Genomic DNA, 15,310 nt, shown 5'->3' on the forward strand with positions numbered 1-15,310 from the left:
AATAAATGAAAAAGGTTTCCTCTTTGAAGAAGGAATATTCAGAAAGGCTCTCCTATGGAAATAAAATTCAATTCTTGAATGACAAAAATATGGGGCTTTCGAAGAGAGAAGTGGTAAAATGGATTCTGTGTAGGGGTCCTGCCGAGGTAAAGACATGAGATTACACTATGTGCTTCATAAAATATCCAGGTGTCTGGGCAAGAAGAGTTTATGGAGTCAGGAGAGGGTGGGAATAAAAAGTTTGAATAAATAAATAATTTATTTATTCATGAGAGACACACAGAGAGAGGCAGAGAAATAGGCAGAAGGAGAAGCAGGCTCCCCACAGAGCAGGGATCCCCATGCGAGACTCGATCCCAGGCCCCCAGAATCATGCCCTGAGACAAAGACAGACACTCAACCACTGAGCCACCCAGGCACCCCTGTAAACCTGGTATTTTAAGAGAGGGCATTTCAAAGAGGATGTTTTTAAAAGTTATTGTTATTAGTTTCAAATATGCCAATAAAGATAGCAGAGTAAAACACCACTCCCAGGAGGCGAATATCCAGAGCAGAAGACAACAAATATGCTTTTGCAGTCACTTGACACGAGAGCATTTGCCCCCTACAAGAGGCGACCATAGTTAGTCACCAGGGAATTGACTGAGCAATTGCCAGGGAACTGAGTCAAATGGTGCCCAGGAGAACAGCAGCAAAGGCATCTTCTATTGTGATCTGTGCTCAGGGACAAACTCCCAAGAATTTTCTCCCTTCACAATTGATACAGCATATTAGTTACAAAGACATCAAAATGTGCCAAGAATTCCACTCCTCCCCCAGAACTCTGGGCAGGGGGGTGGGGGGCCCTCTTTACTCCAGTAGTGTTTTATATAACATAATACACTTAGACCCAGGTGTCTTAATTGCTAAAAATATCTCTAATAGCAGCAGCTTCCTCAAGTTTGATCACGGTTACAGAAATCAGGCATACAAGAACAACATTCTGGGATTGGTGGAGCAATGTGGTTTTTCATATTCCAAGCAGTTAAGTACTGTGACCTCAATGCACGTGCCCCAGTGTCTCTCCCACTACACATCTAACTTGGCTATACTTTATCAATACAATTTTCTAATTCCTACGAGAGTATAAATCTTTAGGAGACAGTACTACTTGCAAGTCAGGGTTCAAATACCAATAACATTTGGAAGCTTATTACAAGTTCAGAATATCAGGCTCCACCCCAGATTCTGAATTAGAATCTGCATTTTTTTCACCAACTTTACTGAAGCATATTTGACAGATAAAAGTTGTACATAGTGAAATTATACAACATGACATTTTGATATATATGTTGTGAAATGATTACAATTATCAATTGTCAATCAAGCTAATTAAGAAGTCTCACCTCACATAATTACACTTTTGTATGTGTATATGGTAAAAACACTTAAGATCAACCCACTTAGCGGATTTCAGGCATATGATGTAGTATTAAGTATAGCTACCATGCTATACGTTGTATCTCCAGAACTTATTCATCCCTTGTAACTGAGCCTCTATACCCTTTGACTAACACCTCCCCATTTCTCCTACGCCAGCCCCTGGCAACCACCATTCTTACTCTGCCTTTATGAGTTGGACTTTTTGATATTCCAAATATAAATGAGATCATGCAGAATTTGTCTTATTGTGTCTGGTTTATTTTATTCAGCATAATGTTCTTCAAGCTCACCCATGTTGTCAGAAATGGCAGGATTTCCTTCTTTAAGGCTGAGTAAATATTTTATATATATAGACCACATTTTCTTTATCCAATTTTTTAAAAGATTTATTTATTTATTTTAGAGATAGAAAAAAAATGAGTAAGGGGAGAGGCAGAGGGAGAAAGAATCCTGAAGCAGACCCCCTACTGAGCGTGGAGCCTGATGCAGGCTCCCTACTGACCCTGAGATCATGACCTGAACTGAAATCAAGAGTTGGCCACTCACCTGACTCGGCCACCCCAGTACGCCTTTCATTATCCATTTATCCATCAAGAGACATTATGCTGTTTTTGTACCTTGGCTGTGAATGTGAATAATGCTGCAATAAACATGTGAGTACATGGATCTCCTCGAGATACAGATTTCATTTCCTTTGGATATATACCCAGAAGTGAGACTGCTGGATCATATGATAAGTGTTTTTAATTTTCTGAGGAACCTCCTTATTGTTCCATAATGGCTACACCAATTAAATTCCCACCAAGACAAGAGTGTACACTGATTCCTTTTTCCCAATATGCTCACCAACTGTTGTTATCTTTTGTCTTTTTGATAATTGCCATCCTAACAGTTATGAGGTGGTATCCCATTGTGGTTTTGATTTACATTTCCCTGATGATGAGTGATGTTGAGCACTTTTTCATATGTACCTATTGGCTACTGTATGTCTTCTTTTGAGAAAGGTCTGTGCAGCTCCTTAAGCCACATTTTAATTGGATGATGATGATTATTATTTTACTATTGAGTTGTGTGAGTTCTTTCTATATTTTAGAAATTAATCCCTTATCAAATATATGGTTTCAAATATTTTCTCCCATTCAGTAGGCTGCCTTTTCATTTTGTTGACCATTACTTTGCTGTGCAGCTTTGTAATTTTATGTATTTCCACTTGTATTTAAACAAGATCCCCAGGTGATATGGAGTCATGCTAAAGCAGGAGAAGCACAGACCAGGATAGAAATAGTGATGGGTCTAGAGTGGTTCTCCTGAAACCCCACAGACAGGTCTTTTAGAATATTTACATTTATAACCAGATAATTTACATGACTCTGTTTATGAGTTATTTGTTTACAATAATTAAGAAGAAACAGACAACTGTCTAAGTGAAAGAAGTATAATTCCTCCCACTGATTCTGATGAAGATAGTTTTTATCAGTTGCTTTCTTCTGGAAGAAATTCCAGGGAAGAGTCAAGAAGAGATGAATACACCATCTTTTCTACAGTTAAAGTGTCCAGAAAAGCCAAACAAATTTTAACCTCATTTCCCTAGTGATTCTGACCTTTTTCAATTTTTTTATCTCCTTCTAGTTTTTTTTTTCTTCTGCACAATAGTGTATATATCCCTGTAAGCTCAAGAAACTAGCCATAACATGAGTTAAATAATCTCCTGTCTTTTGATGTTTTATATGTCCTTCAGGATACCACATTAGAAAGCAATGAAACCCCAAAAAGGGATTATGGGGGCATAATCAAAAGAGTGCTTTAAATTAAACAGTTCTTCTAATTCATTTCATAGAACAATGGGCATATGGAAATGTTGGCAATAAAGTTTAGCCATTATATATTGTGTTACAAATAAAAATATTAATGTTGTAAACCAGAAGTAAGGGCCTAAGCTTCTATCACTAGGAGGAAAAATCTCACAAAAAAAAGAATACTTCCTCCCCTAAAATAAATGTTGGGACATAAATGATGATCTCAAACGATAATGTACCCCAACCATAGGCCACACTATTCAAGCTAAAAAGCTATAAAACTTAATCAAATAGAAAATAACTATAATTGGATATAATAGCAATCCTAACATTTTATTTATTCTGTAAAAAAAAAAAAAAAAGCCTTAATTTCCAAATGCTCATTTATACCATAGCTTTAAAATGCAATCTTATAGGACACTGTGGATTTTAGGGAAGGATCATGTGGGTGCAAAAAAGGTGAAACTTAGGTGCTATTTACCAGGATACAGGATGGAAAGATAATTGGACTGTTTTTGTATTTGTCAGTGTGTGTGTGCGCTCCTCAGAAGCTCTCTTTCCTCAGGTCAAGAATATAGAACCTTCTTTCCATGTAGATTTCAACTACTTTATGAACAAACAAATAAAATTTTGTAATCAACAGCCATTTTGAACATATACTCTGAGCATTACATCTTATAAGATGTCAAGTTGAACAAGCTAAACAAGTCCATAAAAGGTAAAACCCTGACATATAGTAAGGATTTATTTATGAGATAGACTCTTATTCAAAAAATTAACATTTTCGTGCCATATTTATAATTGTCGCAAGCACCCTTATTACCAAGCGACATCCCTGCCAGACAACCACTGGGAGGACAAGTTTTAAGAAACCTGAGGGAAAGCACAACAGGGCTTTTAGCTGTACATGGGCGTTACCAAGTTCAAGCAGCTAGAGAGGACTCTTAGCAACAGAATTTTCCATCCAGTTCATAGCATGATACTTGGGCACTTTTAACATCAAAGCATTGTCCAGTGGCAGAAAGTAACTATTCAAACAATGACAAGCGAGGTCACAAAGATCATCAGATTTATTACCAAAGTGGAAAAAGAGGCATGATTTCTAGAGATGTCTTAATCAATAAAAAAGAGGATAATCTCTTGAAAGCCCCACAATGGACAGAAACCCACCAATAAGCATGACTTTGCATTGCCCACATTTTAGCCCTGATTAGACACTGAATTGTTTTAAAATCATATCTCTAGCAGGCTCAGGGTTGGTAATCGACCCAATTAATGAAAGCCTGTTCAGCAGAGCATTCTTTATTACCTTTTAATCTTTTTAAAATTTCTTTTGCCTCCTCCCCCCAACAGAGCATGTTTCAACATCAGTCCTGAATCTATTTTCTCCTCAGCAACTCAGTATAAGCCTGGAGGGCAGCAGTCAGATTTCGTCATTGCCAGGCCAAGGATGAAAGTTTGTAGGATGTGATGGAGAACTTAAGAAACAAGGGTGGAGCTGACAGCTCCTACCCTTAGGCCCAGATAGGCCACCCCAACATCGGCAGAGGCGGCCTGAAGGCTTCTCATCTGACACAAGGGATGGATTCAAAGGTAGGAACATGGGAACCACCCTCACTCAGGCCGTTCCATCCCTCCACCTATCTCTCCATACAACAAAAATGTACTAAGTTCCTATGATATGCCTTGCTTAAGATAGGAAGACTAAAATAGTTGCTGCTCAAAGTTTTCTCTATCTCCCCCTCTCTTTCCATCTGTGTTACCAGGTTAAGTTTTCTACTGAACAACATTGGGGTTATTTTGAACATCCATTCCCCAGGAATTAGACCTCAATCCCTTAGCAACTCCATTTAAACCATGAGCTAGACATCAGCCAGAAATTGGCCTGACTCCAATTTTAATACACTGGCAGCCTCAGGGTAAGGACTTGGATGCCCATCTTCAGAAATGCCTATCAGAATGAAATATATCACATCTGACTATACATCTACTGGAAGCCATTAACAGCTGAGGCAATTTTTCTTCTTGGGCTCCAGTAGACTTATGATTATAAACAGTTTCACTTGTAACAAAATGGGGTGAGTCCAGAGGGAAGATTCCAGAACGCTTAGGGCCCAGACTACTTGGATAGGACTTTGAGAAAATGACTAACTTGCTGTCTCCATTCTGTCCATTAGGGGGGTTAGAGTATATATGACCAAAACACTGAAATATGGGAGAGAATGAAAAAAGCCATGTGGGTTAAGTGTGATGAGACAGAACACATTTGAGTAGAAATCACAGCTCCAACATGAAAAACCTTTATAAGAAATAAATATTTTTAGACTTTAAAAAATGTTTTTAAACCTTTTCTTCAGTTTCCTTTTTGGAAAATTACAGATAATAATTGTACAAACATCCTAGGATGATCATGAACATCAAATGAAATAATTTACGTCAAGCATTAATGCCCAAAAAGGGTTAAAAACAAAACAAACCCAAACACCTCTCATCCATAGAATTTCCTTTAAAAGAAATTAAGCCTCTCTTCTAACCTTCTCATTAAGATATTGCAAAGATCAGTAGGATAGGTATGAAGAAAAAGTACTTTGAATTCCTGAAGGTAAATATAGCATGCATATATAAAATATCAGTGTTACAGTGTCAAATTTATTAGTACATCCTAACGGATGCTGGCACTCTGGTCATTGGTTTCATTATCACAGTTCATTGGCTTGGAAGCCATTAGTTCACCTGATGGACAGGTAAACACAACACTCTAGGAGAGAGAGTGAGGGCAGGAAGAAGGAGGAGGGGCAGGCACTCGAAATACCAACATGAACCCCAAGTTATAAGCACTACAGGATTCTCAAGTTCTAAGCATATGCCTTATTTCTAAATTAAACTTTCATTTTTTCCTTGTTTTGTTTTGGTAGTCAAAGTAGTTAAAATCCGAGAAATACCCTTCAACCTTGGGCCATAGCATGTAAGATGATAGCGCCATACACTGAACTGAGCTCCAAATGTGGAGACTGAAATCAGGAATTAGACCTGGAAAAGGTCTAAGGTAGGGAAAGGCAGCTGCTAGCGTTGCACTGAAATCCTATCTTTGGAAGGAAACCAAGCAGGAAGAAAAGAAACTTTCTGTGTCTGTCTAGACTTCATCACTTCAGAACTAAACCTCATCTCCCAGGGCAATTGCAAGAGGGTGATAATTAGGATTAGCTACAAGGTGGCTATCTGCCAACTCTATCTCATAATCAGTCTTCACTTACTCCCATCTATCTCATGCCACCATCACTGTTTTCATCAGCTGCAAATCATGAGACAACAGCCTGAGAAAGTAGCCAGCAGACTACGTCATATTCAGCTGTTTAACTTCACAAGGATCCATCACAGATTTTGAGTAATCATCTGTGAGAAAGTGACAAGTCACTTCTAAACTGTCCTCAGCAAATCAATCTCTCTAGCTACTCATTAATGACAGGTCAATGGCTACTGATATTTGGAATGAAAAATTCAATAAAAATGAGAAGCCCAATCTATCCACTATGGAAAAGAGCCATTCTTGCTATAATGGAGAAAAGAGCTCTAGTGAAATATCACCAAGTAATAAATGGTTTTGAAAATGTTTTTCAATAGGTCTCTTGGATCTCGCATGTGGTTAGCCCAGTATTTCCCAAAATGTTATAGCCATCCTATTAATAGTCTCCAAGAACATTTTATGTACTACATGGATGAATATTATTAAAAATGGTTATGTATTAATTTTAATATTTTAGAAGAAAGTAAATTGTACATTAAGCCCATGATTTCATATTTTTCACTTATTAGGATGAGGCCACAATAAAAAAGTAAGTTGATACAAAGAAAAATATTAAGTACTAGAAGAGGTGTTCATGGACATGACAAAAACATATGGAGATGGCACAGGAATGACTCATGCTAACAAGCCTTCCCATGATTACTAAAAGAGAGAGTTCCCTCACCTACTTCAGTTGGGCTAACAGAATGCCTGAACTCATCCTTTTTGATTCATTATAACCTATGAGCTTCACATTGCATGAGCTGTTGTAGAAGGGCAGGCAAAAACAGGGGTGAACTTGATTCTCGTGATCATGCTCAGGCAGGAGACAGAAGGGTCAGTGGGCAATGAGGCATTTTTATGGCAGCAAGTCAACATAAAGGTGCAAAAGTTTCCCATGTATAGAGAACATGAGGATAGGTCCTTCAGATCAAGGGTGCTCCTAACAAAATATATACTGCTCCCTGAGATTGAGTAATGTGTTCTATTTATCTCTGAACATCCTAAGTATCTTCATAATAGATGCTTAATAAATGTTTGAATAATTACCTATCCATATCTTAACTTTATGAATATTGTAAAATAATATTATCAACAAAAATTCATACCTAGGTGCAAGGAAACTGCAGTTCTAGGAATGACACCTACCTTGGGCACAGTTTTCACGTGGAACAAGATATTTTGAAAAGAATGTCCATCATTGGCCTGCAGGACAGCAACATCAGATATGCTATCTGAGCCATCATGAGCATAGTGAAGGCCCCTGGAGAGTTCATCCAGCCGGAATTGATAGATTGGGGTTGCAGGGGACGGAAGTATTTGGAGCAATTGGCCATGAAGTGGAGGATCAAGCACTTCAACCACCACATCCTGTGGGTTGTCATCATCTCGGATGTCAAGCAGCTGGGTAGTAATGGTTCCTCTCTCCCCTCTGCTAATATGAAGGGCCTCATTTCTCAGCACATAGGGGGCCTGAGCAGTTGAAGGGAAGGAGGAAGAAATGTCATTTAGCAGGAAAAGAGAAGATAATCCAGGGGACTAGATACAGTTGTGTACAGTTTAATTGATAATTCTATGCTTTTGAAGGAACTCTCAGTGCTCCAGCAAAGTGCCAAACTGTTGCATAGTCAAAGTATTTGTCAGAGATATGGTCAGTCATAGCAATCGTAGCCAGTGAGATTACTTCACACTTCTGGTTCTGGAGGCTTCTCAAGCCATGTCAAAGCCATCATATTCACCAGAAGCAATTGAGATGAACTGCTTGTTTCCAAATCTCATAAGTCTCTGCTATCTTGATTTATACCATATCCCTGCATTGTAACTGAAATCAGCCCAGAGTCAGGGATCCCAACCAACTGTCTGCATTCAAGAGAAAATAGTAAGAGGCATAGAATTTTTGCACTGGTGTTTGGAGTTGATCACTTCAGTCCAGGCTACACTAAAGTATGTTGATCTGGAGTAAGATACTCCTGATTCATGCAATCAATATCTGGTCCCAGTCAATAATTTTCTTTAAGCCATCTCATCCATATCTTGAAGGGCTCACTCCAACTCAGGTTTGTTTTTATTTTGAAGATTTTATTTGTTTATTCATGAGAGACACACAAAGAGGGGCAGAGACATAGGCAGAGGGAGAAGCTGGCTTCCTCAGGGAGCCTGATGAGGGACATGATGCCAGAACCCGGGGATCACAACCTGAGCCAAAGGTAGAGATGCTCAACCACTGAGCCACCCAGGCACCCTCCAACTCAGGTTTTAAAGCCTGATAAGATCAGGGTCTGTTAAGATAACCATCTGGTTAGCTCACATGGCAAATTTTCATGTTTTTCTTAGGATTACCGAGTTTCTCTTTACCAACTTGAGTAAGCAAGTAAAATATTCTTTCATAAAGATAAAAGTTAATGAAACATACAGAAAAAAATATTTTAAAAAAATGAGACCAGAAGCCAAAGAAAACGCTATCTTAATTTTTTATATTAAGGTTGAACTATCTAGGATTTTTCTCAGCACACAGCCTTCTTTAATCCAAATGGTTTTCTTTTACAACTAGCCCTCCTGGCCTCTTAGAAATTTCAATATCTATTAAAGTAGTGTCTAATATATCATTGTAGTGGTTGCATAGTAGAAAGCTAGATGACAGCTACTCCTCAGAATTCCCAAGTGAGAATGCTGAAGTTGTGATTCTATATACATGGGAATGAATGGCCCCTTGGATTCTGAGAGAGGAAAGGTCAAAAGGTGATGTCAACATCCATAAATGGAAAAGATCAAATTAACTTGCATGAGAAAATCTTGGGGAGGTCAAGGCCATATTGAAATATCACAGGAATGTAAAGGAACAAAAATAAGTCAAAATTAACTTCTAAAATAACTTTTCAAAAGTTACAATGAAAGAATTTTTCATATAACAAAATTTAAAAATGCTGCCACTATCTACTTACTTGCTTTGGGTAAGACAAGCAAATAAAACTCAGGGAACCATAGGAACTCACTGTCTCAGATGAGAAAGTCACTTGCCAATACCCACCTTAAGTTTCCAATTCACCTAATTAGAGTAACTGAATTAAAACACAAAGAACAAAACAAAACTTCTGAGTTTAAATACTGAGAAACTTCTAAACCAGACAGTCCAGTCCTGAGACCTGATGTGGCCCTCTGGCCCATATTTATAGAGGTCACATGTTTTAGTTTTTGGTTGATGGTTTGGGTGTTTTTTGTTTTTTGTTTTTTTTTTACGTGTTTTGGTTTCAATTAAAACAAAATTCATATTCTTAGCCCAACAGTGAGGTCAAAGTAACTTCAGATCAATTTCTAATCATTCCTCAACTTCAGTCACCCCTGAAGTAAGAATGCCATCAAGAAGAGCAGAGCTGGCCTATGAACACCATTTGGGAGTCACATCTATATGGGGTTATGTCTATATCATCCTCAAGTCCATGGTCTTTCCATTTTTGAACCAAAACTTTGTTTTAATCAGTTTTATTTATTTTTAAAAGATTTTATTTATTTATTCATGAGAGACTCAGAGAGAGGCAGAAACATAGAGGGAGAAGCAGGCTCCCTGAAGGGAGCCTGATGCAGGACTTGATCCCAGGACCCCGAGATCATGACCTGAGCCAAAGGCAGATGCTCAAACACTGAGCTACCCAGGTGTCCCATTTTTAAATAAGTTTTAAAACAATAATCTCATGTCATTCCTTGAATCATGACTAAAACTCCACTGAGGTCTGGATATTTAAGTCACTTTGGTTCCCTATGCTGATATGCCACTCTCTTGCTGTTCACAACTTAAGGCCATATCTATCTTCCTACTCTCTTCACACATTTCAGCTGCTCAATCCTTCAAGCTCAGTTACTCAGACCATCTAGCACTACATGTATTCTGGACACTCTTGACAGAGATGAGTGATAGGAACACAAGAGCCATCACACTCAGTTTTATAGCATCTACCATGATTTCCTCAGACTTATGTTTGGCTGAGGACCACACTGACACCTCATTTAAGTAGATCCTTAATAAGATGCTCAACTTACCATAAAGTGACTAAAGTGTCATCCAGCTACACTAGAGATGGGCAAAAGTAGTTGAACATAATTTCATATCCCTGAGAGACAAATATTTAGGCAAAACAAACTCACCTAAGATTAGGAAAGTCTTAACAACTGGAACAGTTTCAAATTATTCTGAAGGGCTGATATCAGATTCAGCATAGCAAAGTAAGGTACCATAAATTGGTAGTCAAGAACACGGACTCTGCAGCCAGATCTTCTGAGCACAAATCTTAGCTCTTATTTATTAGCTGTATCACCATAGACAAGTTACTTAACACCCCCGTGGCTTTAGTTTCCTCCTCTGTAAATTGGGGATAACACCATGTCCTAGGGCTATCATGGGGTTTAAAGGAAAAATGCAAAGAATAGTATAGGCATATTAGCAATTAGTTGTTGTTGCTACCCACAAGTACTAAAAGATATTCCAGTGGTATTTCATGGATAAACTGAGACAAGATTCATCTAGTTCATTTTTGCTATAACTACTAGAAACCTTGATTGATGCATATGAAATTATTAATTGGGTGGCACAGTTATTACCTGTGTTGAAAATGCTTCTACGTTGATCAGCTGTGGCTTAGAGTAGAACTGCTGGTCACTAATTTTCAGGGAAAAGTAACCTTTCCTAAAAGAAGTCCCAAAGAAAGGAATGAAAAAATGCAGTCATTAAGTCTCTAGAAAAACAAAGAATAAAAATACTTTCAGGTTATGTGCATGTAAGAATTTGGACCAAACCACTATAGTGATATAACATTCATGCTGTAAATAAAAACCAGATGAAGATGAACGTAGCCACATATGGGTAAAACTACTGCATATTCTCCAATCTTGATATAACATAGCAATTACATAAATGTTTTGGTTTTGATTTTTCTTAAATGACTATATAAATGGTTGAAAAATCAGTTTTTGGCCCAAGACAGGTTAGTAATATAGTGAAAGCTAATGGTTAAATTGGACAATGGAAAGGAACCTATCATAGTCTCTGCTTAGCCCTCAGTGATTCCCTCTTCCTGCAAACCCAAGCTATTCCAACTCACTCCAACCTATTCCTGAATCATGTGAGTCGGCCCCCATAAATAATTCTGCAATGTTTATATTACATGACTCTATCTACCTGCCCCCCATTCTAGCCACACACATCCACATTTAACATAGACTGAACTAGAGAAAGATGGTGGATTATTCCCTGGAATTTGCAGCTGGCCTGAGAGTCCCCATTTGACTCTACAGGAGCCAAAGTCTACAATGATGAGACAGGTAGAACGCCTAGCTGTAGGAAAGAGGTAAATGTGGCCTTTGAAAAAAGAGACACAGAGACAAAAGGGATAATTAGTCCTGCTTCCCATTGCTGGTTCTAGCTTCTAGGTTTCTCTGGAAACCCAGTTGTCCTTGATCTGTTAAAGATCTGAGCCATAACTGCAATGTTAGAACAAGACTTTTACTATTACTTATAATCCCTGTATGAGTTATATTCCTTATATATCACATATGATGATTCCCCTTCGATTGACTTATTTCACTCAGCATAATACTCTCCAGTTCCATCCATGTTGAAGCAAATGGTGACTATTCGTCCTTCTGATGACTGAGTAATATTCCATTGTATATATAGACCACATCTTCTTTATCCATTCATCTCTCAATGGACACCGAGGCTCCTCCCACAGTTTGGCTATTGTGGACATTACTGCTATCAACATTGGGGTGCAGGTGTCCTGGCGTTTCACTACTTCTGTATCTTTGGGGTAAATCCCCAGTAAGGCAATTGCTGGGTCATAGGGTAGCTCTATTTTTAACTTCTTGAGGAACCCCCACAGTTTTCCAGAGTGGATGGACCACCTTGCATTTCTACCAAGAGTACAGGAGGGTTCGCCCTTCTCCACATCTTCTCCAATATTTGCTGTTTCTTGTCTTATTAATTTTAGTCACTCTCACTGGGGTAGGTGGTTTCTCATTGTGGTTTTGATTTCTATTACCCTGATGGCAAGTGATGCAGAGCATTTTCTCATGTGTTTTTTGGCCACTTGTATGTCTTCTTTGGTGAAATTTCTGTTCATCTCTTATGCCCATTTCAGGATTATCTTATCTGTTTCTTGGGTATTGGGTTTAAAAAGTTCTTTATAGGGATCCCTGGGTGGCGCAGCGGTTTGGCGCCTGCCTTTGGCCCAGGGCGCGATCCTGGAGACCCAGGATCGAATCCCACGTCGGGCTCCCGGTGCATGGAGCCTGCTTCTCCCTCTGCCTGTGTCTCTGCCTCTCTCTCTCTCTCTGTATGACTATCAAAAATAAATAATTAAAAAAAAAAAAAGTTCTTTATAGGTCTTGGATACTAGCCCTTTATCTCCTATGTCATTTGCAAATATCTTCTCCCATTCTGTAGGTTGTCTTTGAGTTTTGTTGACTGTTTCCTTTGCTGTGCAGAAGCTTTTTATCCTGATTAAGTCCCAATAGTTCACTTTTGCTTTTGTTTCCTTTGTCTTCATAGATGGATCTTGCAAGAAGTTGCTTTGGCCAAGTTCAAAAAGGTAGTTGCATATGTTCTCCTCTAGGAGTTTGATGGATTCTTGTCTCACATTTAGATATTTCATCCATTTTGAGTTTATCTTTGTGTATGGTGTAAGAGAATGGTCCAATTTCATTCTTCTGCACGTGGCTGTCCAATTTTCCCAGCACCATTTATTGAAGAGACTCCCCTTTTTCCAGTGGATATTCTTTCCTGCTTTGTTGAATATTAATTGACCACAGAATTCAGGGTCCAATTCTGGGTTCTATATTCTATTTCACTGATCTAAGTGCCTGTTTCTGTGACAGTACCACACGGTCTTGATGATCACAGCTTTGTAGTACAGATTGAAATCCGGCATTGTGATGCCCCAGGCATTGGTTTTCTTTTTCAATATCCCCCTGGCTACTCGGGGTCTTTTATGATTCCATACAAATTTTAAGATTATTTGTTCCAACTCTCTGAAGAAAGTCCATGGTATTTTGATAAGGATTGCACTGAACGTGTACACTGCCTAGGGTAGCACAGACATTTTCACAATATTAATTCTTCCAATCCATGAGCGTGGAGTGTTTCTTCCATCTCTTTGTGTCTTCCTCAATTACTTTCAGAAGTTTTCCATAGTTTTTAGAGCATAGATCCTTTACCTCTTTGGTTAGGTTTATTCCTAGGTATCTTATGCTTTTGGGTGCAGTTGTAAATGGGATTGACTCCTTAATTTCTCTTTCTTCAGTCTCATTGTTAGTGTATAGAAATGCCATTGATTTTTGGGCATTGATTTTGTATCCTGCCACATTGCTGAATTGCTGTAGGAGTTCTAGCAATCTTGGGGTGGAGTCTTTTGGGTTTTCAATATACAGCATCCTGTCATCTGCAAAGAGGGAGAGTTTGACTTCTTCTTTGCCAATTTGAATGCCTTTTATTTCTTTTTTAAAATTTTTTAAAATTTATTATTATTTTTTTATTTCTTTTTCATTGTCTGATTGCTGAGGCTAGGATTTCTAGTACTATGGTGAATAACAGTGGTTGAGAGTGGACGTCCCTGTTTTGTTCCTGATCTTAGGGGATAAGGCTCTCAGTGTTTCCCCATTGAGAATGATATTCGCTGTGGGCCTTTGATAGATGGCTTTTATGATATTGAGGAATGTTCCCTCTATCCCTACACTCTGAAGAGTTTTGATCAAGAATGGATGTCGTCTTTTGTCAAATGCTTTCTCTGCATCTATTGAGAGGATCATATGGTTCTTGTTTTTTGTCTTGTTGATATGATTTATCACATTGATTGTTTTACAAGTGTTGAGCCAGCCTTGCATCCCAGGGATAAATCCTACTTGGTCACAGTGAATAATCTTCTTAATGTACTGTTGGATCCTATTGGCTAGTATCTTGTTGAGAATTTTTGCATCTGTGTTCATCAGGGATATTGGTCTATAATTCTTCTTTTTGGTGGGGTCTTTGACTGGTTTTGGAATTAAGGTGATGCTGGCCTCATAAAACAAGTTTGGAAGTATTCCGTCCCTTTCTATCGTTTGAAACAGCTTTAGTAGAATAGGTATGGTTTCTTCTTTAAACATTTGATAGAATTCCCCTGGGAAGCCATCTGGCCTTGGACTTTTGTGTCTTTTGAGGTGTTTGATGACTACTTCAATTTCCTTGCTGGTTATTGCCCTGTTCAGGTTTTCTATTTCTTCCTGTTTTGGTAATTTTGTGGTTTTCCAGAAATGCATCCATTTCTTCTAGCTTGCCTAATTTGTTGGCATATAGCTGCTCATAATATATTTTTAAAATCGTTTGTATTTCCTTGGTATTGGTTGTGATCTCTCCTCTCTTTCATGATTTCATTAATTTGAGTCTTTTTTCTTTTTATAAGGATGGCTAGGAGTTTATCTAATTAACTCTTTCAAAGAACTAACTCCAGGTTTTGTTCATCAGTTCTATAATTCTAGTGTCTATTTCACGGAGTTCTGCTCAAATATTCATTATCTCTCTTCTGCTTGGTGTAGGCTTTACTTGCTCTTCTTTCTCCAATTCCTTTAGGTGCAAGGTTAGCTTGTATATTTGAGTTTTTTCTAATTTTTTGAGGGAGGCTTATGTTATGATGTACTTCCCTCTTAGGACTGCTTTTGCTGTATCCCAAATATTTTGAATGGTTATATCTTCAGTTTCATAGCTTCCATGAATCTTTTTAATTCTTCTCTAATCTCATGGTTGACCCATTCATCTTTTAGTAGGATGCTCTTTAACCTCCAC

General features: G+C 38.2%; 1 protein-coding gene across 1 annotated transcript in view; it reads right to left on the reverse strand.

Moving 5' to 3' along the window:
• Positions 1-15,310, reverse strand: part of FRAS1 (Fraser extracellular matrix complex subunit 1) — a 420,760-nt gene that overhangs the window by 152,412 nt on the left and 253,038 nt on the right. Inside the window, exons 28-29 of the mRNA XM_072745521.1 lie at positions 11,095-11,179; positions 7,651-7,974 (exon numbers count right to left, since the gene is read on the reverse strand). Coding sequence (XP_072601622.1) covers positions 7,651-7,974; positions 11,095-11,179 — 409 coding nt within the window. The remainder of the gene's footprint in view (positions 1-7,650; positions 7,975-11,094; positions 11,180-15,310) is intronic.

Source organism: Vulpes vulpes, unplaced genomic scaffold (assembly GCF_048418805.1).
Source record: "Vulpes vulpes isolate BD-2025 unplaced genomic scaffold, VulVul3 u000000899, whole genome shotgun sequence".
Lineage (NCBI taxonomy): Eukaryota > Metazoa > Chordata > Mammalia > Carnivora > Canidae > Vulpes > Vulpes vulpes.